This window comes from Syngnathus typhle, linkage group LG5 (assembly GCF_033458585.1).
Source record: "Syngnathus typhle isolate RoL2023-S1 ecotype Sweden linkage group LG5, RoL_Styp_1.0, whole genome shotgun sequence".
Classification (NCBI taxonomy): domain Eukaryota; kingdom Metazoa; phylum Chordata; class Actinopteri; order Syngnathiformes; family Syngnathidae; genus Syngnathus; species Syngnathus typhle.
In genome coordinates, this window is record NC_083742.1 from 8,780,065 (window position 1) to 8,804,102 (window position 24,038).

General features: G+C 41.2%; 3 protein-coding genes across 6 annotated transcripts in view; 2 read left to right on the forward strand and 1 right to left on the reverse strand.

The window, feature by feature from the left end:
- The first annotated feature begins 1,304 nt into the window (after positions 1 to 1,304).
- On the forward strand, positions 1,305 to 6,809 carry vsig8b (V-set and immunoglobulin domain containing 8b). Of its 2 annotated transcripts, none has more exons than XM_061277989.1 (8): positions 1,305 to 1,461; positions 1,793 to 1,857; positions 4,860 to 5,029; positions 5,158 to 5,356; positions 5,489 to 5,644; positions 5,719 to 5,841; positions 5,968 to 6,106; positions 6,176 to 6,809. In XM_061277989.1, the coding sequence occupies exons 2-8, from the start codon at positions 1,797 to 1,799 to the stop codon at positions 6,402 to 6,404; spliced, it is 1,077 nt and encodes a 358-aa protein (XP_061133973.1). In that variant the 5' UTR covers positions 1,305 to 1,461; positions 1,793 to 1,796; the 3' UTR covers positions 6,405 to 6,809. The 2 variants fall into 2 exon arrangements, with proteins under 2 accessions (XP_061133973.1, XP_061133974.1); XM_061277990.1 differs by having other exon boundaries at positions 1,375 to 1,461; positions 4,871 to 5,029.
- A 145-nt stretch (positions 6,810 to 6,954) lies between these two features.
- Positions 6,955 to 11,561, forward strand: LOC133153816 (uncharacterized). Its single transcript, XM_061277992.1, has one exon. It carries the CDS (start codon positions 9,157 to 9,159, stop codon positions 10,135 to 10,137), a length of 981 nt encoding a protein of 326 aa, XP_061133976.1. The 5' UTR covers positions 6,955 to 9,156; the 3' UTR covers positions 10,138 to 11,561.
- Positions 11,562 to 13,059: 1,498 nt separating this feature from the next.
- dock5 (dedicator of cytokinesis 5) overlaps positions 13,060 to 24,038 on the reverse strand; it is a 31,105-nt gene continuing 20,126 nt past the window's right edge. Inside the window, exons 29-51 of one of the 3 annotated variants that reach the window (XM_061277994.1) lie at positions 23,868 to 24,038; positions 23,686 to 23,786; positions 22,456 to 22,514; positions 22,060 to 22,214; positions 21,822 to 21,907; positions 21,435 to 21,591; positions 21,297 to 21,337; positions 21,141 to 21,231; positions 20,935 to 21,054; positions 20,536 to 20,625; positions 19,836 to 19,940; positions 19,179 to 19,320; positions 18,085 to 18,166; positions 17,918 to 18,002; positions 17,706 to 17,792; positions 17,439 to 17,615; positions 16,161 to 16,244; positions 15,951 to 16,088; positions 15,572 to 15,744; positions 15,259 to 15,382; positions 14,952 to 15,111; positions 14,623 to 14,741; positions 13,060 to 14,516 (exon numbers count right to left, since the gene is read on the reverse strand). In XM_061277994.1, coding sequence (XP_061133978.1) covers positions 14,415 to 14,516; positions 14,623 to 14,741; positions 14,952 to 15,111; positions 15,259 to 15,382; positions 15,572 to 15,744; positions 15,951 to 16,088; positions 16,161 to 16,244; positions 17,439 to 17,615; positions 17,706 to 17,792; positions 17,918 to 18,002; positions 18,085 to 18,166; positions 19,179 to 19,320; positions 19,836 to 19,940; positions 20,536 to 20,625; positions 20,935 to 21,054; positions 21,141 to 21,231; positions 21,297 to 21,337; positions 21,435 to 21,591; positions 21,822 to 21,907; positions 22,060 to 22,214; positions 22,456 to 22,514; positions 23,686 to 23,786; positions 23,868 to 24,038 — 2,649 coding nt within the window. In that variant the 3' untranslated portion in view covers positions 13,060 to 14,414. Of the gene's footprint in view, positions 14,517 to 14,622; positions 14,742 to 14,951; positions 15,112 to 15,258; positions 15,404 to 15,571; positions 15,745 to 15,950; positions 16,089 to 16,160; positions 16,245 to 17,438; positions 17,616 to 17,705; positions 17,793 to 17,917; positions 18,003 to 18,084; positions 18,167 to 19,178; positions 19,321 to 19,835; positions 19,941 to 20,535; positions 20,626 to 20,934; positions 21,055 to 21,140; positions 21,232 to 21,296; positions 21,355 to 21,434; positions 21,592 to 21,821; positions 21,908 to 22,059; positions 22,215 to 22,455; positions 22,515 to 23,685; positions 23,787 to 23,867 lie in introns of those variants that run through there. The other 2 variants (XM_061277993.1, XR_009714393.1) reach the window with 2 other exon arrangements.

The window sequence follows — 24,038 nt, forward strand, 5'->3', positions numbered from 1 at the left end:
CGAGCATGATAGGCAGTTAAGACATGAACTCATGTGATAGTGACAGTTGGATTTTAAGGTTGTTGGCCTGGTCGAGTCCAGCTCCAAAAATCATTCTTGTCCATAATGGGTCTTAATGGTGTAATAGAGTCTGTTTGTTCCCACCATGATCCTGTCAGACCGTCTGCCTCTCCATGCAGTTGCCAGGACGCTATCATCCACCAAGACAATTAACCACCTGCTGATGAAGCAGTCATGCAGTTCAACATTACACTCCTCTTGACATTTGCAGAATCACTCACGGACACATAAATAGACAGATTTATCGACGTGTCCCCTCATCCATGACCTCTTTGTGATGATCAGGTAGCTACACAAGGGAAGTGGCTGTGATTCCTGACGCACTGATGGAGCTTCCCGCTGAGTGTTACTAATTTCTTCATCTCCTTAACGAACATTATTGCATGAATCACATTTAGCCGGCACTCCATCCTTAATGAGTAGCGCCATGCTCATCGCTCACGTCCCCGCTTACTGCTCTCTCCTCTCATGCGATCGATAAATTCAACTTAGTCTTTTAATTTCGATGTCATCGGCCACAGTGAGTTTGAGGCTACTGTAAAACTGAATATGCAAACCAAGGCACCAACTCATCCGAGCTCCTGTAAATCATTCACGGAAGTTGAGACTAGATGATAAGTCAAACACGGAAACAAGTGAGTTCCTTGATTATAAAGGGAAGGCTTCATTTTCCGCCTGAGTGCTGCAGATATTCTGGGATCTACATGTGTATGCGTCTCCTTGGCACTGAGGCACCCAAACGTCTCATCGTGTTTTGTGCATGTGCATAGTGACACCAGAGTGTATTCATGAAAAGGTGTGTCAGAAGCGTGTGTTGGCAAATGTAATTGTTTACTGTCTCCTCCTTGAATAATGTACAACTTGTTGCAAATTTCCCAATGCTAAACTGCACACAGTCAGAAATACAGAGCAATAGTGAGCACAGAAATCATTTTGGATTAAAAGGCATGCAGAATTTTGCTGTGAACGAAGCTGTTGACATACACACGTGATCAGCACACAGAACTTGCGTAGCAACATAGTTGTGCGCGTGCACAACGTCGTGGCAGGCAATTACTCATCCCAGCCTTCACCCCCTGCTCAGGATACATTTATAGGCAAGAAACACCGACAGAAGACAAATTAAACTCATTTCAGACGCTGCTTTCTGATTAATAGTTTTGATTAGCTTTAATAATTAAGCAAGCACTCACTGTATTTTAGCCCCATTTCAAAAATAAGCCTTCCTCAGATATGAGTGTGGGAGTGGCCACAACCTGCCCTATGGACGGAGAAGGTGTGGTCCTAGTTACTTCAGCTGAGTTTCACCTGACAGCTAAATCCGCACATTTTATCAGAAGTGAACCACTGTCAGGATTACACTAACTAACATTAATTTGGGATTTCCTCCTGTCTTAAAAGGTATGTTAGTGCTCATGCCATATTTTATTTTCCATAACCTTTCTGCATCTGCTACAGAATATAACACAGTGTGTTTACCTAAGAGGCAGTTTGTCTCACTTGAGTTTGATTAGCATTACCATTCTGGTTTATTCTGGCTTCCAGGCATAGAACAAGGCAAATAGTGGTTGGAGCTTGGTTGTAAAGAGGATTCTTAAATCACAAGAACGATGTCAGATGTTACTTTGAAGTCTGATGGAGCTTTTAGGGAGCCAGAATTAAATGAGTGAAACAACAGGCATGAAAATATACCACGAGGATATTTTTTTTAAATCATTTTCCCACTTCTCAGGTTTATGATGGAGCCGGGGCTGAAAATTTGTGTTTTTATTCTGGCAGCACTTCACCTAAACACAGGTGAGTCTGATGATTTTCTCTTCAAACTCATGAGCCAATTCTATTTCTACCACTGTCTGCCTTCGAATCAATAACAGTCAGGATATATGATGACAAACACAGCACGTCGGTAATTCACGCACTCGGTGGTCTAAAAGTAAACATAGCATTGTCTGCATTGCAGATGTGCAGTGAAGCCTGTTGGTACAGTGTCATGTTTCAGAATATCCAGACCTCCTTTGCTGCTCTTTAATAACAATTAAGTGAGCACTGAGCAAAGAAAAACAAGACTCCAAGCTATACCCCCCACAGGTCTTCATTTTGCACCACCTCATTCACTTGTAATATATGTATTCTGAATTTACAAATGCAGCCGGCCTGTCGCCTGGTGTGTATGAATCCTGACTTAATTGCATTGTGTGACAAGTTTAGCCCCCTCTGTGCTTACTTGGACAACACATCATCTTGAGACGACAGCATTTTGCCCAAAGCGGGGAGAGGTGCTTTTCCAGCTATAAACGTTTGACTGACTAATCAGAAGTTTTCCCAAAATGCCTTTATAACATTTGTCACTTTCAGCCTCTAATGAATGACTCAGTGTACTTTGTTTTTGGCGATAGCATTAAGGTGCCTTCGGAGTGTTTGTGAGGAAAATTAACAGCGAGGGCTGTCAACAGCGGGACTGACTGGATTTATAAGTATTCTACATGGAGAAATTCAGCCAAGGTCGAAACATCTAAAAGGGAAAATGAGGCGAAGATGAATGACAACATTACACGTTTAAATGTGCTCAGTGCCGTTGTCTCTGCCTACATAAAACATTAAATTAAGATGCGGGCGGCAGGGCAGGCTTTGCGAGAGCTACTGAGACAGGGTTTTTAAAATACACTCATTTGGGAGTGTTAGGCACACTGGACATGACAAAGAATGCATGCACTGAGACGGTATAGTGTAAACAGAAACCTCCGGCAAACTTGGTATGCTGTAGCTTTATTTTGGAGGCCAATTACATTAAGAGCAGCACTCTTTTTAGGAGCACAGGCCCTCAGCTTGAATGTCATTAAGCACAAAGTGTCATGCATTTGAAAGCGATTTTCTATCTTGTTTTACATGATTACTCTTGGTTTTGGCTTCTACAAACTGTAGAACAAGAAATGTATTTCAGGGTGTATAAATAAACCAGGGTGGCTCGGTGGTGCACTGGTTAGCACGACCGCCTCACAGTTAGGAGGGTGCGGGTTCGATTCCACCTCCGGCCCTCCATGTGTGGAATTTGCATGTTCTCCCCGTGGGTTTTAGCCAGGCACTTCGGTTTCCTCCCATATCCCAAAAACATGCTTGGTAGGCCGATTGAACACTCCAAATTGTCTCTAGGTGTGAGTACGAATGGTTGTTTGCCCTGCGATTGGCTGGCAACCAGTTCAGGGTCTCCCCCGCCTACTGCCCGAGGACTGCTGGGAATGGCTCCAGCACGCCCGCGACCCCCGAGGGGATAAGCAGTATAAAAAAATATGGATGGATGTTATTTGTTTGTGTGTTTGTTTAAATTCAATTTGTCGTTAAAATATGTACAATAACATGTGTCCATGTGTGCTGGAGCCTACCCAGTTGACCTTGAGCAAGAAATAAACTCTGGAATGGTTGCTAGCCAATCCAAAGGCCCATACTGCCATTCTCACACAAGGAAAATGTAGTATCTTCAATGTACCTAACATCCATGTTTTGGCAAATGGGAGAAGAACACAGAGTATCCAGAGAAAACCATAAATGCATGAGCCTAAAAATGTTTAACTACAACAAAGCTTTTTGGTGGATTGAAGTTGAAACGTCGTCAACTGACAAAAACGAGTTCAGTTGCCTCAATTCAATCTTTGCAAATCACTTGCGCATACGCCATACCATAATGTGGTGTGATAATACACATATATACACACACACACACACATATATACACTGCAGTGAAAACGGTTTGACGTCAGGGGTCACCACCGAGGTGCCTGCGGGCAGTAGGTGGCCCTAAGGAGTAGCCCGTGGGCCTGTTCTAAAAATCATTCTACAGTGATGGAACAATTTTAATTTCCCAGGAATATTGTTGTAGTCAGCATTTGAATATGGAAACACTGGCAGTTATTTGAAGAAATAAAATGTTGCTTACTGATATTGTCAAGGATCGGATGGAGCAGGGCGACCAAATGCAGCTTGGACCAGGGTTTATTAAATGAAAAAGGTAGTTGGAAGCGAGGATAAGGAGAACAAACTGACAGAATCGGCAAACTAACACAACTTAACAAAACAATAACTGGACTGACTGACCGGGACATAAGACAACAGACGTGACGACATCAATGATCCGTCGGGGAGTGAGGGGCGGACAGGACTTAAATACACGACAAGCAACAAGAGGCAGGTGAGAATGATCGCACTCATCATGGGCACACAGCAGGGGAGGGGCGAACACACAGGCACACGGACAGAAACTATGACAATATGCACATAATAAAACAACCGGGGACGAGACGTGATAGATATTTATGTTTCCAACTGTGAAATCATTAACATGACCAGTGACTTCGTATAAATAAATATCAGTAATTGAAAATTGTAACGTATATTAATGACGAGGGCCCAAATGATGTGTATTTTTTTAGCCAGATGTTAATTCCGATATTAGGCTGAATAAAATAAGCAATTGACCAACCAACCAAAACCAAATGACTAAAATAACTTGTCAAGAAAAAAATGAATCACAGGCAGAACCTTTAAGTTTAATGTGTAAAATAAAGAAATAAAATAACATAAAAAAATACATAAAATAATCAGCCCATATACCATTATTAGTATTGTATTAATGTCGTATTGACTGTGTTGAATCACATTGTTAGCCCTTGGCATTAATTAGTTTAAAAAAGATCGGTGATCTCTCATCTAGCAAGTGTAATAATGTCTGCTACCTTTGAGGTGTACTGTATATTTTGAATGGCAAAATGAGTCTTGAGTTGTTTCAAACTTATATGAACACGCAGATATGACACAGGCCATGCAAATTACATCCTCGGGCTCGCAGACCATCCAGAAGGCCAAGGGTGAAAAGGTTCTACTCGGGTGCACCTACACCCCAGGACTCAAAGACACCGGGGAACTCGACATTGAATGGTCCAACCTTAGCCCAGACATGACGCAGAAAGACAAACTGGTGAGTCTCCCATGAAAATAGAGCTAGGAATGTTTTGTGTCTTTGCAACCGCCCAACACCATATTTGAGCTGTATGAGTAGTAAAACCTGCTTTACTCTTTCATCATTATTCCATATTTGTTTGTCAGATCTTGGCCTTCACAGAAGGGCGTATACACAACTATGACCCCAGCCTCTCTGGCAGGGTCAGCTTTACAGGAGACCCCAAGCAGGGGGACGCGTCTATCGCTCTCTCTGATTTGAGGCTCTCAGACACGGCCACCTACCAGTGCAAAGTCAAAAAATCACCAGGCGTCGACATGCGGAAAGTAACTGTTGTCGTAATGGGTGAGAAAGAATTCTCCTTAACTGGTTTTACCGGTTCATTTACTCAGTTCTCACTCTAATGGAATGTCCTTCTAAAGTTCTGTCTACCGGCTTCCAATCACGTGTGATTTCCTTTTCTTGTTTTCACTCCAGTTCCCCCGTCTGTTCCAAAATGTTGGATTGACGGCAAGGAGGAGAAAGGCAGTCCGGTCACTCTCCGCTGCAAATCAGACCAGGGATCCTCTCCTCTTACGTATACATGGACGAGAGAAAGTTCTCTTGGAAAACCGCCCGCGGTTGTGCCACTAAGTATGGCACTTTCTGTAAGCAGCCAAAAGCACGTTAGCTTAATTACATATTCCTCCGGGATGTCTCTTATTCAGACACACAGAGTGGGGAGTATTTGATCAAGAACCATTCGGACAGCTATGCTGGAAGTTACTTGTGTGAGGCAAGAAACCCTGTGGGCAAAGCTCAATGTAAACAGACGCTGCAGGCACACAACCGTAAGTCAGAAAGAACATCAGTCCTACTTTCTGAACCTTTCAGGAACATCTCCCATTCCAAAACCGATGTCTTGTTCCATTCTGTCCTTTGATACTGTCAGACTAAAATGACAACCTGTGTTCCAGCCACCAATCGAGTGGGTGTCATCGTCGGGGCTGTGATAGGTGCTCTTCTCCTCCTCCTCCTCCTTTTGCTCACCATCTGGCTCTCGGTCTGCTGCTGCCTCAAATTACGTTATGAGAAGGAGGTGGCCAATGAAGTCAGGTATTGGATTAGCGAGCATATTGAGAGCGTTTATTCATATTCGCCGAGTGAGACTTGTGTGTTTTTCAGGGAGGATACCCGTGCCCCAGAGAGCCGCCCCCCCAGTAGGAACTCCAGCTACCGCTCAGTGTTGGGGTACCGCACCCACCAAGGGGTGTCCTACAGCTCAGTGGGGAACCGCCTGCCCAGTGTCAATGAGTCCAATGCCAGTAACAGTGACAAGGGGTCAAAACATAGCTCAGTCAGGAAACCCCTCCCGCCACTCAAATACGACCACCGCTACGGTTACCCCGTGTAACTAGAATTTATCCACAATGGACTTCTGAAATGCCTCAGAAAAATCTCCTTTTTTTAACTGTAAAACTTTTTTTTACTTTAAATGTAAATATTTTGGAAAGAATAATGCCAATGGTGCCATACAGCCTGTTGAACACAACCTCAAAGGCATACTGAGAATAAGCAGATACATGACTCTAAAAGAATCGGACCTCATCTATCGGACTGGATGTCCTTCGTGATGCACTGTCTAAGTTTTGTATTACCTTCGGCGGGGTTGACATCGCAATATTAATTTAATATAGCTTTGATTTATACAACTTGTAAAAATACGGTTTGTTTGAGTGCTTCCTTTTCCATGTTGTAAAGCTAGTTCAATCCAGTTTGTTTATAGGTAAACATAATAAAATAACCTTTTAACTAACAATCTCTAGAGAGGAATACTGTACGATTTCCCACTTTTGGTTCACTGACCTAATCGCTCAGAATTCCAAATTAGGTTTAATGAACCACCAGAGATGACACTTAGACTGGCCTTTTCTAAAACAAGCAATTGAGGAGCGTCTGGAGCAACGCATTAGCATGCAGATGTCATTTTGCTGTAAACAAATTACCATCTAAAATTCTGACGATGCACATAAACAAGGCCAAACAGTCGTTTTCCTCTGGCCTTGTTAATGCCTTTTGGAAAATTTCCTTTGCACAACGGCATGTTGCGCCATTGCCTTCTGTGTTAGGGTATTTTTGAGCAGCAGCTACTTTTTTTATCTAACGGCTAGTTGGGGCACCAATGCTTAGTTGCCACTCAGTTAAGGTCGAGTCAGCGCTTTGCCTACAGCCCATTTTCTCTTCAAAAAGACTTCATTTTGCTGGAATACTTTTCTTTTATGTGTATGTTGAATTAATAATAGCTGCAGGATGGAGGGCACACGCGCACCCTCGGCGACAAATTCTGCCCTGTGACACCTCGGCAGCAGTGGTGGTGGAAGAGTCTTTTACTTGAGTGAAAATGTGAATGAGGACAAGACACTGCAGTGCACTAAAACTCTTATTATTATTTTCATTCTTGATTCTTAAATGTAAAATCCCTGTTCTGTGCTTACTTAATGAGGTGTTAAATGAAAAAAAAAGCACTTGGTCTACGAGCAAATCACTTGTTTGCAGCCATATTCAAATTTCAAAACAAGCACAAGGATTCAATTTGCTCAACTTTATACCTGAAGCGCTGTTTTGCTTTTGTTGTACTTACCGTATTTTCCGGACTATAAGGCGCACCTTCAATGAATGGCCCATTTTAAAACGTTGTCCTTATATAAGGCGCACCGGACTATAAGGCGCACCATTAATGCATCATGTCAGATTTTAATCCAAATCAAATCATTCTCCATTTTATCTTTTTTATTCCAACTTCAGACGAAACAAATTACTTTGTAATCACAAAATAATGATCCATAGTCTTTTTGACTCATGATTCATAGTCTTCAGTGGGCCACTTATGATTGATTTCATGACACAATGCTTTGGGCCAGTTTAAATTTAGGAATTTGGTCCATATATAAGGCGCACTAGACTATAAGGCGCACTTTAGCTTTTGAGAAAATTTTAGGTTTTTAGGTGCGCCTTATAGTCCGGAAAATACGGTACTTTAACTTTAAGTCCACCTGAACCATGTCAACTTCTGTATTAGTTATCCATTTTAAACATTCCTCTTTCTGTTAGGCCAATTTAATTGGTAAAAGACGTGAAAGGCGACGGTTTCAGAGCTTCAATGTGCACACACATAAGCATGTCCGACAGTAATGAACCCGACAAGAACTGCTGAAATGAACAGGATGGCTTGCAAATATTTGTCTGGCAGGTTCAATCAGAAAGCTCATTTCCTTTTAATTTCATTCTTAACTGGGAAAAAAAACCCCGCTGCTTTACCTTCTTGATTTTTTTATGTGGAGAAAATAGAGAACCGTTAACTTTGGTTTTCACTAATTTATTTTCTGTCAGTACTTTTTGCGAGGAAAATTATCGCTTTCCTGTGCAATTTGATGATTCGTTATTATGCAAAAGAAACATTAAGAGATAACAAACCGAGCTGGCTCAACACCTTGTTAGGATCTTCCTACCACTCGGGTACAACTGCATTGGCTTAACCTATTCCGCAAGGTGATGGAAAGGTTACGCTATTTTCTTATCATGCAAATAGGAATGTGAGAGTGTGGTCTGGTGTTTGTAAATGTGTGGCCAGGAAGCAGGAATCCGCTTCCATGAGGAGTCCCACTGAGCCGTCATGGCGCACTGATCAAACTACGGCAAAGTCACCGGATCAATCACACTAAGCACATATACTGTGAATGCAAATATACCCTCATCACTTCCTTTGGTCACGGCTGATGCAAATCACAAGTGATGCTCCAACGTATAAATCCCTGCCAGTCGAAGAGCTTCAACCTTGCTGCGTGCGTCCTGTAGACGACTTCAGGCGAGGATTATCACTTGGAAAAGGAAAACCAAAATGTGATTCTGCAGACAGAGCCAAAAGTGTTGAAAAGGATCGTGAGGGAAATGTACGCAGAACTCTTACATCGGATTGTAAGTGATAATTAAAAATAAAAAGCTTTGCCCATTTGCTGCGGTTTCTGGACTCCAACAGAAGATTTGGGACTAAGCTTGTATAAGAAAGACTAAAGAAGGTGGCAGGGTGTTACTAGAGTGGAATTAATGTGAGGGTTTTTCCTTTTAGCCTGACATCAACAAAGTGTTTGGAGAGAGAGCTTTTCATCATGCTTGGGACAAACAAAATGACCATGTGGCTCTTGACGGGCATGACAGCTGTTACCACTGTGTTCTTGAACCTCTATATTTTCTTGACGAGCGTGTCCAACTACAAGCAGAAGAAGCAGTGGAGCCCCAGTGAGAGCATCATTGTAGCTTTGTCCTTGGCAAACATCAGCCACCAGCTCATCTGCTACTTCTGGATGAGCATGGATGAAGTGGACAGCAAGTGTCACATTGCCCAGATGCCCTACGCCGTCATGCTGGTCATTACTTTCACTCTCAAGTTCACCATCATGTGGGACAGCAGCTTCCTGACATTCTACTACAGCACCAAGCTGGTGAGCACGCCCAACCAGTGCTACACACACATCCAGGCCACCATCATCAAGCATGTGACACTCGCTTTGTTTCTCATCCCACTGAGTGGCCTGGGGACCTGCATGCCCATGCTGGTGGTCTTCCACAGGGCCAATGACACCGTGGGTGATAAAGACTGCGGCGTGTTAATGCCCAACTCAAAGCCTGGAAAGATTTACGAGGCCCTCTATCTGATCCTTGCAGATGTGCTGCCGGGGATGCTCATGGTAAAATGCTGCATCTCCATCTCCGTGCACTTGGCGGTGCATGTGCGCCGCATGAAGGCCAGCACCAATGGTGCTCACATCCCGAAGATGGGCACTCAGATGAGGGTGATCCAAATGGCTCTTTCTTTGGTGGCCGTCTTCCTTATTTTCCTCGTGGTCGACCTGTACGTCAACTATCAGATAGCCGTGCATCATGAGAACGCCATCACGCTGACGTTATTCTTCACATCCATCTATACCACGGTTTCTGCCATGGTGCTGATCTATGGGAAAAAAACTCTTTGGAAAGCTTTGATCCATGATTTTAACATCTGCATGGACCTATATCCATGTCTGACATGTCTGAAGGTGCCTGAGCAGAGGGACCAATCTAGCAGCACCCCTGCAAAGATCAAGAACTGAAGGTTTGATTGAAGCAAATAATCGTGCTATATTCCAGTGATTCGCTGACACTCGGCTGCGAGGAATCAACCAACTTGAGCGAAATGGTTGGAAAATTCGTCTTGATTTACAACAAATAATGTGTCTTTGTTCATTGATCTATGAATCTTCTATTGTAATATAAGCGCTTTGGCTCAATAAAGATTGTGGAGCATGGCCATAATCCAATCCTGACTTTGTAACTGAAACCTACTCAAGATTTTGTATAGTTGTTGTGTAGACATTCAAAAACGGCTTTATTACATATTATACTATATGAATTGCAGCATGCCCACACTCCAAATCAAATTTATTAACATAGGCTTTAATCACAAAAGAGTTTCAAATCATCGCTGCGAAGTGTGCACTGCTTTTGACCCTGATTGCTCATTTCCATGTGTGTGAATTTTTCTCTCCAATAGCCACGCTACGATCCAGGGGGATACTTAAAGAAATGATAATAATGCTTTCCATGATAAGATAATTTCAATGAACACTAATAACACTGCAAAATCAACGCTGTTTAGTTTATAGAATGTTTTATTACCAAAATAATTCTTCAAAAAATATTAAAATGCAAAGTACTCATACAAGCTTTTTTTTTTTCTCTTTTTTAAATTTATTTTAGATTATATTACCTGTCAATGGAACATTTGGCCATCACCTTTGCCATGCATTTGTAGACCTTTTTGTTTGGGGTTTGCAAGTTCTCCTGGCGCTTGGATGACTTATCTCTAAATATTAATGCGTGCTTGCATCGATCTGAAGCCTTTCCTGGTGGGCAACAGCTCGTGGGGGTTTGGGGGAGCGGGGGAATAGTTCAACCAGGGATGCAATAGGCCTGAATGTTTTGTACAGATTTTAGGATTCTTTGTAGCGACTGTAGAGCTGCTACTGATAATAACGGTTAATGTTTATCGAGATTGTCAGAGTGGTGTTCATTTTGCGACACATTTATTATTGTGAGTGTAATTTGAAGTGGTGAACAGTTTTGTAGTAGATCTCAACAGGTTGCTCAGATAGGCTTCAGCTTCACGTGACCTTCAACGAAATGATTGGTATTGACGATGGATGGATCTAATAAGCAGTCACTCCATATTTACGCAAAAACTTGTGTTTCGTAAGTGATAAGTTCAATGACAATAGCGCAAACAGTGAATGTGTGATTAAGAAAGATGTGTCTGCGCATACTTATTTTTCCTTTGTGTATGCGTCACTTCACAATTTGCTTGAAACTTGACAAATACAATCTGCAGGGAGTAGATCTGCTGTGCACACATCACAGCCACCAAATTAATAGCTCACTATTCGGATCACATGCTCATCACACAGAAACTGTGAAGGTAAATATTTCATTGGAACATATAATTGTAAGGCAAAAGCATGGTGGGCTTTACTGTGGTTGTCCCCTCCGAAAATGTTGAAAAATACATGTGACATTGAGGGCACAGAGCATATTAATAAAACATGAGCTACCCACAGCCTGAATAGTTGTTTTTCATTTGAGTTGTTTAAATCAAAGAAGGTTCAAAAGTCCTTCCTCGGGTCAGCAGAAAGCAACCTCAGCATAAACATATGTACACGTGCATATTGTTAAAAGTGAAAGCAGATGTAAATGTTCCATTCTGGGTTAGTTTGTGTTGGTGTTGAAAAGTATGCTGAGGCAAAGTGAATTTAGCCTCAACAATAGGAAATAAAATATTTGCCATCCTCACATGCTCTACCACCGTGGCATAAGCCAGTGGGCTTCAAAAATGACAATCTCACACGCACAACACGCCTGCAGCAAGCCAATGGACAAAATAAGGAATGCCATATTTTCTTTTGATGAGAGCAATTCTATCATTTCAAGGCCGCCGCCTTCATCATTTACTGTCTTTGTTCCATTGGAGTGAAGCTGAGCATCACTGAGGCTCAATAGAATAGTAAACAACCAATAATCATAAAAAAAAAAAAAAAATCTGCGCATTTTCTGGTTCTTAGTCCAAATTTGCTGTTGGTGCAATGAACTGGTGACTTAAACATAAATCAAAACAACACACATCACTCAAACTTTTCTCACAAACCAAAATAAACATTGTTTAAACAATCAATTTGTCAATATTTTGCTATTTGATACAGCGCTTGTATTCAGTAATAGGCATAATCTTTCTGAAATTTGTTGTCAAGTTATGGCTGGTTGGTGTATATTAACATTATGATTCATACAATTGTAGTTATTTAAATTTCACTACCATGTTTGGCTGCGTTAAAAACAATTGTACGTGTATATATTTAATACATTCAAAATGTAACGTAATGATTTGTTCATGATTGAAATAGCAAAAAAAATACAAAAAGTTGCACATTTACCACCCAAGTCATTCTAAGAAAAAACGCTGCCTCTTTCACAGTCACATTTCCACAAATGGTGACCTTCAATCCAGCCACTCAACCAAATGATCCTTTCCGCCCTTGAGCTCAGACTGATATCCTAAGATTGCGAACAGCCTAAAACTACGAAGGCAATGGTAAAGAGGCGGTAGACTCCATGGCAACGCTTCAGGCGCGTCGGGTTACAGCAAACATCTCTCCCCTACATGGGTGAAATCGCCCCAGATAGCTGTTTCTCACGGGAAATGGAGCAAAGAGTGATATCCTGTGGCACTCTAACATGAAGGAATAGGCCATTAGCAATACAGATTTTGTGAAGAAAAAAAACTCATCAAACCCAACAAACAACCCACAAACTCCCCCCTGCAGACATCCTCCCCAGGAGCTGCTAGTAGATTAGTGTTAGCTTAACTGGCAGCATTTTCCATCACCTACGCTAATTGTATTTGAAAGACATCAGCCTCAGTGCAGAAGCATTTTAAATGCTGTAACCTTGAACAGAAATGTAAAAAAAAAAAAACTCTGTAAAGGTTTGCAGAAAGTTCTTAATTTTATGCATTCAACAAACGTTTATAAAAACATGACATGAAATATTTGTTCAATTGTTATTCATTTGTGTGTGCAGTAGAAAAATTGTAAATGCCTTTAAATTGAAACTCCTGAAAAACCTAACATTTCAATTTAAATACTGACAACCTTCGTGGTTTCCATGCCATACTTTGGGCTATCTATAAGCACGCGTTTAGTAACGACATTTACAGCATGTTGAAATTAATGTTACTGAATAATATGCACAAAAAGAAAAAAAAAAGCATTTCTGTACACACGGGATGTGCAATACAATAGAGATATTGAAATTTAATGGACAACAATAACTTAATTTCTGGAATAAACAGGAAATTCATGGAGACATGAACACGAATCTTAACTTCAAAAGGCATCCATGATTGTACCATACAGTGTTTTAAAATTTTCCAAAGGAATAGTTTGATATTTAACGTATGGCATATGTGCAGCGTCGAGACAGCTGGCTTTGCAAAACTGATGCGTAAAGAGATGAACACACGCATATTAGTATAATATGCTAAAACTGCAGGACTGGCACAAGGGTATCTGGATATGATTGATCCATCCACCATCAACATTGTTGAATGAAATGAGAAACCGGATTGAATATTCACATGGCATTGGGAATTGTCCCTGCTTTCAGTCAAATGCTGAGCTACGCTTAGTGGACCAGGATAAATTGAGTTCTTGCTCCACAAAACATACCGTACAATGTATTGATGTTTTCCTGGAAGAACCTTTTTAATTAAGAAATTTCAAACTATTCCTTTGAGTAAAAAGCACCAATGTGATGCTGCTGCGAAGGCAAACAGTTACAGTATCCACATCATAAACAAACAACACATGTGCATCACATTCAATAATGCCATCCAGTGTCTCTAATATAAAGGCTTTAGCTCCAACACCCATACCGCGATTGGACGCACTAACTACAACAGTTACATTGTATTCCCTGCTCATGATTAACATTATGTAATGCAACTTTACCTGTTAAAATATGGAATTAGTTCAAGCAGCAGTTTTTCTGTGATTGAGGAAATAAAAACATAAAATCCAACCATTTAATCAAATGCAGTGTTACCTAAAAGAATATTCCACATCTTTCGTTGAGGGTTGTGGGAAATGGCCTCAAAAACTGGCATCTTGGCATGAATAACGATTTTGCATAAGCAACATCTCAAACACCCAAATGTGTTGTAAATACATGACTTAGATGATCCTGCATCTGTTGTTAACTGTGGCGTCCCACCGTCTCATAAATGAAATTGTATTTTATCACAGCGTGACATAAAAGAAGAAGCTTTAGGGTTTGTGTGGCCCTATTGGGGGCTGTGCTCATATGAAGGAAACATGGACTTCCGGGTTTTGGGAGGCGGCGGTGGAGGTTTGCTATCAATTTTCATTGGCAGCGGAGGAATGAACTGCAAGGAAGAAGACAGTGGTGTTATATTTCGGAATATCTCAGCGTTTATATGCCATTAAATATGCATTAGTGGGCGGGTTGGCATTTGCTTTGAACAGATGCACCTCTGAAGAGAAAGCAGCGATGTCAATCTCATGCGGGTGTTTCTTTGGAGGCATTGGTGGCGGGGTCCCTGGGGTGTCAATGGTGTTGGCATCATTGTCACTGAGCAGCGATGAAAAACCTACCACATAAGAGAGAAAAATGATCTCTATCCAGACGGCATGCATCTGTGAGCTTGCATATGTGTGAGGCCTAATTTGGGTTTTAGAGCAGAATGCGCTTACAAAAGATGGCTATATTTGTCATGACTGACAGAAAATGAAATGACAGGCAGTGAGTGTGGTGTGTGTGCGTGTGTGTGTGTGTCAGAGCGGTGGCTTGTGTTCCATACTTGAGCTGCGTGGTGTGTGAGGCATGTGAGGAGAGGCAGGTAGAGGACTGAGAGGGTTGGACAGGCTGAGCTGGGACGAAACACCCTGGAACAAGGAGAGCGGCAGTCGTTTGTCGCCCAGCTGTAAACTCTTGGGCCTCTGCTGCTTCTCCGCTGGACTCTGAGATTCAGGTGTAAAAGAAAGATGAGAATTTTCATTGAACGGGGAACTTGAGCAACTCCCAATTCACAATTGGATAACACAATAATATGAATATGGCACTGGGTCAGAAAATGAAAAAAGAACATCTCTGAACACTCATCTTACCTCATCTGCATCCGACTGTCTCTCCAGCAGGACCTGAGACTTGCTCACACTCCACTCTTTCCTGTTCTTTCTCGCGATCCTGTTGTCCTCCTCTGAGCGGGACAACATTGAGGTCCGGCGATCGCTGGGGCGGGATAACAACGAACTGGTTGTGAATAATAGGGGAAGACAAAGACATGCAGCAGGATTAAAAACTGTGGCGATAACACAATGAAAAATTAGCCACGGCTTGCCCCCGTGATCAGTGAGAACAAACACAGACGCTGACTAAGGGAGACAAAAGGGGGCCCAACGAGGGAGTGCGGGGACTGACTCTTGGGAGGAAATGGCTGAGGGTCCATCGGAGGATGCAGAGCCGCTGGAGAGGGCTGAGGAGGCATTGGAGAGGGTTGACACAGTGGACATGCGACGCAGCGTGGAGGACAGGATGTAGGGCATCACCACTGAGCCCACGCGACTCTTCTTTCTCTCTGCGAGAGAGCAGGGCTGAGACACACAAATAGGATTAAGCATCATGAGGGAATGTTGGCAGGCGAGGGGCGGGAAAAAAAAATCAGAGCCGCCAAGCACTGGCTAAAATGCATTAGCCTGGACTAAAACAATGTTCGCCGTGCTTTGAATGGGAACAGTGTGATAGGGCCAAAGGGTCAAGTTGGCATCTTTCAATATTGAGTTTGAAGCGGGGCACGCACCAAGGTTATGACGCCATAATGCTTCTCCACCTTCTCCCGAAGGTCTTGGAAGCAAGTAACCAGGCGATTGTGTAAGGGTTTCAACTGCTCTGTCGTCTTCTCCCCATGGATGCGAATGCCATCTGCCAAGACGGGGATCTGGAGGGGCAAGAGTTAGTGTTACGCAACAATAACACCTGTGTCAGTGACAAAGCCGGTGCAGGCAGTTACCTGCAGGGCAATGAGGTGTTTTAGGACCTCAATACGCTCATGGTCTTCTGGGTGTTCGTGGATGTAGGTGTCATTAAAAAAGGCCTAAAGAGGATGAACAAGTTGAAAGAATCATATACATGCACACGTCAAATGCTGCCGCAAGCTACACTGGATTCAAGACGTTTCAACATCGTGACAAATAAGCAACAGGAGTTCCCTTGTAAAGCAGGCTCGCTCGAATCTACCAAGAACTCATGACACTTTTTTTCTTTTTTTATTCAAGATTCAAGAGTTTTTATTCGCCATGTTTGAGCGTGCCAAACAAGGAATTTGACTTCGGTAAATCACACCGTCTGTTCAACATTTAGGTGACTAACAACACTCAGGACATGTGGAAAAATGGCAAATATCCTCAAACATCCCCTGATCTTAAACTCCCAAAAGGGCAAGGAAAAACTCAAAACTCCAGCTAGGGGAAATGAGAAACCTTGAGAAGAGACCACAGATGGGAAGGTCCCTCTTCCAGGATGACCAGGCTGCAATGGATGCAGAGAGGACACATAGTACAAACAGTGTAGACAAATTCAAAAAAGGTGTGGAGAGCAGGATGTTATTGCACAGTTATGACTCTGAGAGTGGTGTGAGTTCATCAGAGCAACAGCCTGGGGGAAGAAGCTGTCTCTATGTCTGCTGGTTTTGGCGTACCGAGCTCTGTAACGCCGTCCGGAGGGGAGTAATTGTGATTAGGAATTAAAAATACACTTGAAGTATATTTTCCATAAGTGGGAATAGGTCACATATGAGCAAGCCACAACCAAGTCTAAAGTCGTAGCCTTCAAGTCTCAAGCAAGGCCCGAGTTGCTGCAGGGCAGAATAATTCAAGCAAACCAAGTAGCCTCCAAATTTCAAGCAAGTCAAATCATTACTTGGTTCGAGCAAGTCATAAATCGAGTCATATAATCTGGCTCAGTCACAACAAATATTGGAATGATGATAAAAAACTTTCCCTACTAATCCCAAACACTAAACAGTTTATTTGCACCAAATAATAAGCAATTCATATTCTGCTGGATTGTTCTGAAGGTGTACTTTGAACTCAATTTAATGAACCTATTTTTAAGCAAACTCCACCATTTCGCATATTAAAAATGATATTGACAAATTTCTTTGGCCCTTTATACTAGCAGCAAATATATTTCCAACTCAATTATTTTTTTGCACTTGTGCACATGAACAAATCTCAATCCTACAAGCATCTGAAATCACAAAGCATCCTGGAAGAAGAGAGGTGCAAACCTTCTCATAGTTGGAGAAGCCACCCATGACGGCAGGATCAACAATGCCGCTGAGCATCATGGACAGTGGGTTGATGGACAGTGAGCGATCACAGGCTTGCTGCTGCACCAAGTTACTCAGCTTTTCGTTGGCCATCTCCATGGTCTCTATGGCATTCTCCAAAGGACTGTTCTCCTCCTGCGCATCATGGGAATGTTTTGGAAAGTGGCTGAGTTACAAGGAATGATGGCAATAAGAACTTGAAAACAATATGGGGCTGCTTCTTACCACAGAGACAGATTTGACTTCAAACCATTTCAGAATCCCAGGGAAGCGATAGGCAGTAATATAAGTGGTTCTCTCAATCCACATGGTCTATAGGGCAGCATAGAAATAGAGACTTACTATATGTGCAAACAGTGCTGTTTATACATTTCAGAGAAATTATGGACTTTTCGTATGTGAGCTTCAATTAGTCAAGGACAATAAAAGTCACTCACTGCAAACTCATTGTCTGGATCCTTTTCACCTTTTCTAAAGGGCCTAGAGTACTGGAATTTTTCCACTTCATTTGTTCGGTAGTAACTACAAGAAGAGAGAGTTGGTGATTTGAGTTGGTGGCAAGACCTAAAAAAATTACTAAATGGTAAAAGGAGCACTTAATCACTTGAGTATCTGCTCTGGAACACCTTTGTCTTTGAACTGCTGTGGTACAATGAGCACAGGCTTGACAGTAAAACACTGGATGTCTGAAAGTTGGCTAAGGATAAAAACAAGTAGTACTATGGAAGGACAGTCAAATTGTGATGAATCAGCATTGTTTCTTCATTTAAAGAATGGCTGTCTTAATCACAAGATGGTTTGTTGTCTACATTTTGACTGAAAATAAATTATATATCCATAATAAGATTACCTATCGAGTGAGCCCACCTTCATAGATTAAATCCTATAATGACATAGCGCTATAATTTTTTGTTCGTGCCAAGTCTTCCCAAGAGTCTGGGCTAACACACTTTTCATCCATGCGCATAGTCTTGTCCAGACTTCTGACACACCCACTACATACACTTAAAAGATGAAAATACCAGATATAGGAAATGTGTTGTAGACCGTCTGGTGCATACAAACTACAGTCTAAAACTGTATTTTTTTTTGTATGAAATAAATCCATTAAAGAAACTTAATGATTGTGGTCATGACTGAGGTCCATGGATTGCGTGTCTGCCTTAACATAGATCAGCGGTGCCCAAACCTCCTTGTGCTGCAAACCGGGCGAGTCACTTAAAACATTGGCAGAGTTTGACAACAGACATAGAAGCAAATAGAAAAAAATGGAATAATTAACACACCATTACAATGACGGTAGTTGTTATAATAGTGGGTTGGTGAGAGTAGTTTAAATAGGTTTCAAAACAACTCCAAGGTGCCAGTAGCTTATCTGAAGTGGAAAAGCTCTTTGCAGAGATAGAAAAAAAGTCTGCTAGCACCAGATTTGAAAGGAAATAGCCACACTTTAGAGTTCCCTCACCCTAAGTGCTAGTGCACATATGACAGATCTGAGTGGATGGAAGAATGCACACAGAATTGGGTCTATATTGGAAAAAATATTTTCCCCCCAAAAGTGTTTTCCTAAGGATTCACAGCAATGTACTTCAACCAGGTCCTGGTTTCAGTAAGAAGAGCTCCCAATGAATTGTTGTGGACAAAAATTTTGAACAATTGAACAAGTGACCTCAACAACTTTCTCAAATTCAAGGATACACTGTCCAGGAGAGTTGCTGATGTTGTCTCCGGGAGGCGCTGTGCTGGTCATGCGAACGGCATTTGGGAACTGAGAAAGCAATTTTAAACTGAAGTCTTCCAGCCACTCATACTCTTTGCCTCTGTAGATGAACATTTTGTTCTGGAACAAAATATATGTACTATTAGGAAACAGAGGCCATTAAAAAATAACTCAAGTTTGCAATTTATCAAAGTCAAAGTCAGCTTTATTGTCAATCTCTCCACACGTCACAACACACAAAGAGACCGAAATTACGTTTTCTCTATCCCACGGTGACGAGACATATTACACGATAGACATACAAGTAAGCGACACAATATAAAACAAGAAAGCAAAAATTCAAACAATAAATAGTAAGAGTGATGAATAAATAATAAATAAACAGATAACACAATAAATAAGAGGAGCAAAACGGAGCCAGCAAGCATAGCGCAAAAGTACAGGATGCTATGGAGGGGAAAAAGAAACAAACTGAAGAAAAGATAGAAGTCAATGTAACATGGTTCTTGAAGCATCAAAACATTGATGACATAAGAGCAATATTGCAGAGCTTTTAAACAAAAAGTGTTTCATAGAGCCAGTTTGTGAATACGTACATGTTTGTTTACTAAATTAAGCACTCATTTCTTACTTACCCTGAGGAAAGAAGGAAATCCAAGGCCATAATAGCCAACAGCAAAGTATTCTGGCTGTGGTCGCATAGCATGCATGATCTTTTCATAGAATTCTGCTTGTTTTTTCTGCAAGACATAATAAATGTGTTGACATGTCTGTTTGTGTTGACCACATTTTACATTTCTACATTAACATTAAGGCTTGTTGCTCAACATAATTGAAAACATTTTTTTTCCTTCATTATAGAACTTACTACTAACTGGATTGTTCAAAATAAAAGTATAATAAGTACTTATAACTACTTGTAATAATAAATAGTTGACACACATGCAGAGTAACTAGTGGCGCCACAGTGCTCAAAATGCTAAGTGACTACAAAGATGCTTTGCTTTGGACACGTCACGCGAAAAATAAATTACAAAAATTGCACTGAAGTGCTAATACTGATCAATTTATAACTGGATTCTTCAAAATACATTTGAATTAAAATGGTGTGGGTGCTTGCAATGACACATGCATACTTCAACTCCTTCCATTTTTTTTTAAAACTAATTACCTTCACCCTTTGGCACATTACTCACTCATCACAAACATTTACAGTGGTAAGGGGAAAAAAACATGCACTCACGTCTACAAATACATTTGCTATTTATGGATTTGTTTTCTGTAGCGGAGATAGCACTTGAGTTCAGGGCGGAAGTGTGATGTACATGTTCTTACCAGCAGCTGGCTGAGCTCCATGAAGTCAAACATGTGGCTCTCGTGCATCTTTGCCAGCTCCTTGCCAAGTTCAATAGCCTTCTCCCACATCTGGGAACATGTATACACAGTCACTTAGCAAATGGCTTCAAAAACTAACTATTGAGAAACAACAGTGTGTAACTAGGCTGGACAATTTCAGAAAAAGATTTAACTGTGATATTTCTGACAGATGTTGCGATTTGGGTTCAACCGCACCAAAATTAAACTCAAGGGAAATAAACGATGCAGAATCTGATTGAATAATGACACAACGAAGAAACCAAAGCCAATAAATGAAATAGTGAAACTTCAAGAAATTACACTAAGACTAAAATTAAAGGGCGACCATAGCACAGTGGGAGTACTAGCAATACTCACCTTGCCTTTGTCCAAATAACATATGATCTCCTGGAAAAGTCTTTCTTTCAACTCCTGTTGCGTCCACACATGCTTCCCATCTCGAGGAATCAGATGAGGTGCACAGGTTTTGTCAGACCACTGGTACCAAATCAATAGTTAAGATGTATAAGTATGTAAGCATGACAATACTTTGAAATGTTAAAAGTGAGATTTGTAAATGACACCTCAAGTAATTCAGCATGTAGCAGCAGAGTGTAGGAGGCCTCCGTGTAATTTTCACAGTCCAGATGTAAATCCCGTAGCTTGTACAAGTACCTAATTATAAGAACATGTTAAAAGGCAGCATTTAATCAAAGCGTCAGATGTCATGCCCGACTTACCGAATATAAATGTCTTCCCTCTTTTTTTCCTTGTAGAAATTCTGAACCAGAAAGCACACTAACGTCATGTCAAATAACTGCTTACGTGCAAGCACAAACCAGTGAGGATTTTTTTGTGAACACACGAGTGGGCCGTACCAGCACATTGACAGTGCAGCTCATGCGATGCTCGGGACTTTCATCGTGCGTGATGGTGCGGTATGCCAGGAGATTCTCCAGCAGGCTGCTCAGCAGAAGCGCCAGCTCCTCACCTGACTGTGCCAGATATCTATGGCGTCTGCAGTGCTCCAGTAACCTGTTGGTCCACAGATTTAGCACATTGTTGTCATTAATGCAGGACTTACAATAATTGCAATGTAATACAATATACAAAAACTAAAATAATACAATAATTACAATAAAAGGTTTTTGAGGGTGGGGTAATTCTTGGAGATTGCACCTTCAAAGAATATCTGAAAGCCACTTGTGTAGAGTTTCAGACCAATTCAGTTAAAGAGCAAAATTGAGATAAGTGACCAAAATTACGTTTTCTCCAGCAAGACTTTGTACTGCTCATCCCCTCGACCTCCTTCAACTTCTTGATCCAGTCTTGTAATCAGCTCATTTTCGAACTGGAGTGAAAACACACACACACGCTTGGTGAAAAGAGGATGGTGGATATACAGGCATTTAAAAGCACAGAGTCAAATGGACAACAAATGATGTAACACAAATGTGGATGGTATTTAAAGAAACACACAGTGCATAAGATTGGAGAGTGTACCATTTCAAATGTGCGCCCGGGGCTGAAATTGTGCTCACACTGCATCATATCGAAAAAGATGGGAATTGTAGCCTTCCTCAGCTCTGGCTCAGGCACCAGAGTGACCTCCAAAATAGGTCCGACCATGGATGGGATGAACTTCATTTTATGGGGACCTGAAGGATAACAAAAGATTAGCCCTCGGAAGAATACAAGTATGATTTGAGAAGGCAATAAGCTGCATCTTCATCTCATAACAAACATAGGGAAATTTAATAATGCTGTAAACAAAAAAAGTACAATGAAACCGAACAATAAAAACATTGTCTTATTACTCTGCCTGCATTACAGGCAGGCTCCAAATAAATAATTTCACACAAATATATGATAAAATATTAGACGGTCATAAATACTCACCAAGATTGTACCACATATCTCTGATCCTAAAGCCAACCGTCTTCCTCATGTCACCATATCTGTAGCAAATGCAAATCAGTTTAGCACTTGTTTTCCTCATTAAAGGTAGAATTGAACTCGTTTTCCGATAGACATCTTTTGAAATGGGCCATGCATTTCGATACATAGAGCAGATCTACGAAAACAAAATTAAAGTGGAGTTGCTCTATCAGTGGTTGTCATTGTCAATCACGCATTGATCGACCCGTCAAAGTTCAAACCACTGACAGACATAAATATGTCAAGATTAAAGAAAAACATTCCTCATTCGCACTTCTTAAACAGTGTTTGAAGTAGACGCCAACCCACGGGTAGTGGAACTTTTCTCCCAAAGTGTCGCTTGTTGTGAAGTGGGTTGAGTCACGCTGTTCGTACTTCCAGTTTAAAAACGGTTTAAAGATTCTTATACTCCAAAGGTATTGGAACATCATTTATTTTTCATATACTTTTGAGTGAAATCAAAATTCTGACATCAAAAGAACAATGAAAGAATAGCTGAACCAGCTCTTATTTCATTCAAGGCTATTTGATGTATATCTAATACATAACCAAGAAGCTCCATTTGTAAATATATACCTCCTTTTTATGTGTGCAAATAGGCTGAATCAGATAGACTTAAAAGAGACTGAAGTGAGTCAGATGTAATATTTACTAGCAAGTTTAACTCGTGTACCTACAAAGTAGAATTTCTCCAGTGTTGTCTGTAACTTCTAATATACATTTTGTCATATCCAGTCTCCTCAGTTTCGAGTTATTTCAGTACCACTAGCGATTTGTATTTATTTATTAGCTCACAGTACCAACGATTTTGTCCCTGTGAGCAGAAGCGACATGGTTTATCACTCCTCTCATGTTTGCTGTCAAACCATGGTGTCATGTTTAATATTATCACCATGGATAAAACTATAGCAATGTAGATTGTGTGTCAGCCACTGAAACTCTGGTTGAAGTTGGGACGGGACTAGTTAAGCAAATTGCTTCCACCCGCTTCCCTTTTCAGCAAGTCATGTCAGATGTGAAATGGAACTGTAACAAATGTGTTGTGCACTTGCCGGAGTAAACAATTCAAACAAAAACAACAAATTATTTTCAGCAAAAACAATGAAATTGGCGCACCGTGACAATGTTACTAGGTGAGTGTATATTTGCAATGAGACACAATCGTAAACTGCATGAATGCAAAAATCTCACTTGTTTAATATCTTGTTGCGCTTCTCTTGAGAGAAGGACTCAAGTTGCAGTGTCTTATGGGTGAGGAATGCTACGGTCAAATGAAAGTAGCTATTCCACAGCTGTGCGGGATACAAAGGTTTAAAATATTATACCACACAAAGTTATACATTGTAAGTTTCTGTATGATGAACAAAACATACCTGTAGTTCAAAATGTGCTTGGTCTAAGAAATATGTGTTGAGGACATCGGAATACTGGTTTATGGCCCTTAGGAAAACTTGCATCTGCACCAGGTTCATAATCATCCAGTCAGCAGGGAATACCTTTCCCATGAGGTCCTTGAACATGATGAATGTCTCCATGAGGAAGTC